This window comes from Meleagris gallopavo, chromosome Z, assembly GCF_000146605.3.
Source record: "Meleagris gallopavo isolate NT-WF06-2002-E0010 breed Aviagen turkey brand Nicholas breeding stock chromosome Z, Turkey_5.1, whole genome shotgun sequence".
Taxonomy (NCBI): Eukaryota; Metazoa; Chordata; class Aves; order Galliformes; family Phasianidae; genus Meleagris; species Meleagris gallopavo.
Window position 1 is genome coordinate 63,307,216 of NC_015041.2, and position 3,707 is coordinate 63,310,922.

The 3,707-nt window shown below is 47.6% G+C and overlaps 1 protein-coding gene across 1 annotated transcript in view; it reads left to right on the top strand.

The window, feature by feature from the left end:
• The window catches only part of XPA (XPA, DNA damage recognition and repair factor), a 3,866-nt gene extending 557 nt beyond the window's left edge, over positions 1 to 3,309 (top strand). Inside the window, exons 2-4 of the mRNA XM_010726188.3 lie at positions 638 to 803; positions 1,364 to 1,481; positions 2,562 to 3,309. Of these exons, the coding sequence (XP_010724490.1) occupies positions 638 to 803; positions 1,364 to 1,481; positions 2,562 to 2,710 (433 nt within the window). The 3' untranslated portion in view covers positions 2,711 to 3,309. The remainder of the gene's footprint in view (positions 1 to 637; positions 804 to 1,363; positions 1,482 to 2,561) is intronic.
• The last annotated feature ends 398 nt before the right edge of the window (positions 3,310 to 3,707 follow it).

The window sequence follows — 3,707 nt, forward strand, 5'->3', positions numbered from 1 at the left end:
AGCGGAGCTGCTGGCCGCACCGAGGGATCCCAGCTGAACTCAGGGCACGGGACAGCATAAATTTTATTTATTTTATTTATTTTCCCTTTATTTGACGAACGCCGCCGTGGGCAGACAGCTTTTCGTCTGCAAGTTGTACGTGCTAATATTTCCAGGTTTTGGTTTTCTTGCTGCTCTCTGTCTGGCAGTGGGAAGGTGTCTGCCTTCCTCACCTTTGCGATCCGGCTCTGTGACTGCTGGTCGGCCCGGCTCACGCTCCTTATCTCCCGGCCATGTGTTGGGCTCGTGCTTTTGTCCCCTGAATCGCTCCCGGCTTGGGAGAAGTGCTTGAAATAATTGGCGATTTCGTGGAGTGGGTGTTACGTTCCTTGTAAGAAAAGAAAAGTCAGAGAGGAAAACTCTTCAGGTTTCAGACAAAAGACGCTCAGTCTTTGGCTGAAATGGGACTCGATCCCGGGAAACCTGTCCTGCAGTTCAGCTGGATCCTTGGAGCTGCATGCATAAAAACGGGGGATGGATGGGGGCTGTTGCTCTGCTGGAATTTCAGGAATGCATGCAGTCTTGATGGGAACTTGGGAGACTAAATAGTGCTTGGTTTTCCTGGGCAGCTTTCTCATTATTACTTTACATCTTGCAGAGATGCTGAAGATAAACATAAGCTCATCACAAGGACAGAAGCAAAAGAAGAGTATCTCCTGAAAGACTGTGACTTAGATAAGAGAGAACCGGTGCTTAGATTCATTGTGAAGAAAAACCCTCATAATCCCCGGTGGGGTGACATGAAACTTTACTTAAAACTGCAGGTATAGAGAAACCTGGGACATTTCCAACTCTTTTTACCTCTGTCTGACTTTGCCAATAACCCAAATCTGTAACTTCAGGTCGAGTTTCTGAATCATTTGCTAAGGGTGGGAATGTTCAGTCCAGCTGTGTAAATTCTCTCTGTGGTTGAAGTAGAGAGGTGCGGTCCAAACACACGCAGACATGCACGTGTGAGAGCATTGTCAAGGCATCCAGGACACAGATCTGCCTGCCTGTGTTGCACAAGCAGAGCGCAGTGTGGTCCTGCATGGCCCATGGCAGGAGCAGGAGCTCCGTCGGGCAGGGCGGTCGCTTCTCGTTTGCTGCTTTGCTAACGATGCTGCAGCTCCGCTTGAATACGCATGGAATTGCAGCTGGGCTTAAATTGGGGTGAGCTTGCCCCCCTTTCACCGTGGAAGGAATGTTCAGATTTGGGAGTCGGTATTTCCAAGGCAGAGGCAGGACTCATGGTGAGGCTGGCGGTGTGTGTAAATTGCACTCACGAGTTAGATGCTCCTGTCATTTCAGGGCAAAAAGAAACACATCTGTGTCCGTCCTGTAGGTAATCAAGCGTGCTCTGGAAGTGTGGGGGAATGAAGAATCTTTGCAAGAAGCAAAGGAACAGCGCCGTGACAGCAGAGAGAAGATGAAACAGAAGAAGTTTGATAAAAAAGTGAAAGGTAAGTGGGTAAACCTGGATAATGCGGTACCTAAAGCAGTTCTCTGCCAGTTCGTTCCTCCATCTGCCCCAAATGGTCAGTTTTCTGTATGACAAAATGGAGGTCTGTCATGGCCCATGGCATTGTGCTGGGAGCAGTCTGGTCTGCTCTCACAGCTGACCAGAGATGAATTACAACAGTGCGTTACAGAGCTTTTTAAATTCTTTGGTATCATGCACAGTGTGCCTTAGATATTCCCAGCTCATGTTTTTTAGTGGTTGTCTTCCTTACTATTCCAAGTTAACATTTAGAAGAGTTTTCAGCTGGAGTAATTCTGACCAACGCTTTCAGCTCTGACATGCTAGCTGTTCTTAAGGCTGCACATTCTTTTCTTAGCCAGAGTCTGCACTGCCCATAGCATGCCTGCTCAGCTTCGGGTTCTCATTCACTGAGCCCAGAGGAGGCAGAACATGGGATTGAGCAAGCATGGGAATTGCAGCAGGCTGCAGCCAAGACAGTGGAGTGCAGGGCAAGGACAGGCCTCGACTTGACAGCGGTTGCACCCTGACTGACTTGGTTGAAAACGTTACCACCCTTTGCTGCTTAATGTTCTTGCTACCCACTTTCAGCACGCAGGTCTGCGCCCGGTTCCGTCGCAACTTTGCTGCCACAGCTGCACACCCAACTCACACTGCAGGGCACAAAGCTTAGAGCTTTATGCCTGTGAGCAGAATGGAAGGCTCTTCTCAGTCCTGTAAAAAAACAGGTGGCTTTATGGAACGCTCCATCTAACCTTTCTAGATGTCATTGAAGGGCAGCGCCTAAAAAGGCAGTGGGCAACATGTGCTCCCTCCAGACAGAAAACTCCTGAGAGAGATTCTCACGGTAGCTCCCATCCTTTAAAATCATGTAAACGAGGTGAGGTTGCGTTGGCTGCAAGGCAGATCAGAACTTGTTCTTGCAATACCAGATCTGCCCTCACATTCATGGAAGACTGTCAGCTAGCAGACTGCCAAAGTGTAGGCCTTGGAAAGGTGGGTGGCTTGAGTTTTGTTAACTAACACTTCAGAGCCCTCAAAAAATCTTAACGTTTCTCATCAGAGCTTCGCCGTGCAGTGAGGAGTAGTTTGTGGAAGAAGACAGCTAGTATCCATGAACATGAATACGGACCAGAAGAAAACGTTGATGAAGAAACATACAAGAAGACGTGTACTATATGTGGCCATGAGTTAACTTACGAAAAGATGTAATGTTAATTTGTTTGTTGAAATTCATTATCGTCATTTCTAATCGTATTCTTTATTAAAGAAATGGCAGTTGGGAACAAGCTGTTATCGAGCTCCATGAATAATAACTGTCAGTTCTGTACAGAAGGTTAGACTTCTCAGCTAGAACTTAGGGTAGAGCATACACATTTTTAGCAGGCTGGAAATGGCTGCCTTGTGGGATGAGAAGTTGGCATTTTACACTCATTTTACATGCCGATGAAATTTAAAGAAGGTAAATTTCCCTCTACTCTTGCTTCAGTTGGAGCTGAAGGAAGTCTCTGTATTTGCTCCAGCTCTTAGCTGATGTCAGCTCCCATATGTCTCAGGCAGTCAGTTCCTAAGCACTGCTCAAGTGGTTGGAGAGCGTACCACGAGGCTGGTTCTCCCTGGAGGTGGAGACCTCCAACTCGATGGAGAGGAGTTTCCTGTTCGAGGAGGATTGTTAAAGGAAAGCACTGTGCTGTAACGTTCAGTCAAGTTGCTGCCATGTTCTGTACTAAGGAGGCTTAAGTATCCTTTACTGATTTCTTTTCAAGTTTTGGACCAAAAAGGTGACTCTTCAAGTAAAAGTGTATCTTCAATTACAATTCTGGTGTGTGAGAGTGGTTTCTGGTAAAAACCTATTGAAGGGCAAGTGGGGAGAAGCATTCCAGGATAGATCTGCCTGAACTGAGCCGAGCGTTATTTGTTTGCATGAGAGGTGGACTTTGGTCCAAGTTCAAATTCCTCAGTTTTTCAGATCTTCACTGCTCTTACACAGAGACCAGGGAATGCATGTGGAAATGGCCACCGTGAGGAAACATTCTACCAGCTGTTGCGTATTTATCCACCGTGAAATCCAGTGAGGCATAAGGGGAGCCAGGACCCCCGTGGCTGTGCAGCACTGAACGGGGAGGGAGGAAGGCTGGTGGTTCTGCTGACAGACCTTCACTTCTCAGCAGCTCTCCCATGGTCTGCAGACCACCAGGGGCAGAAGGGT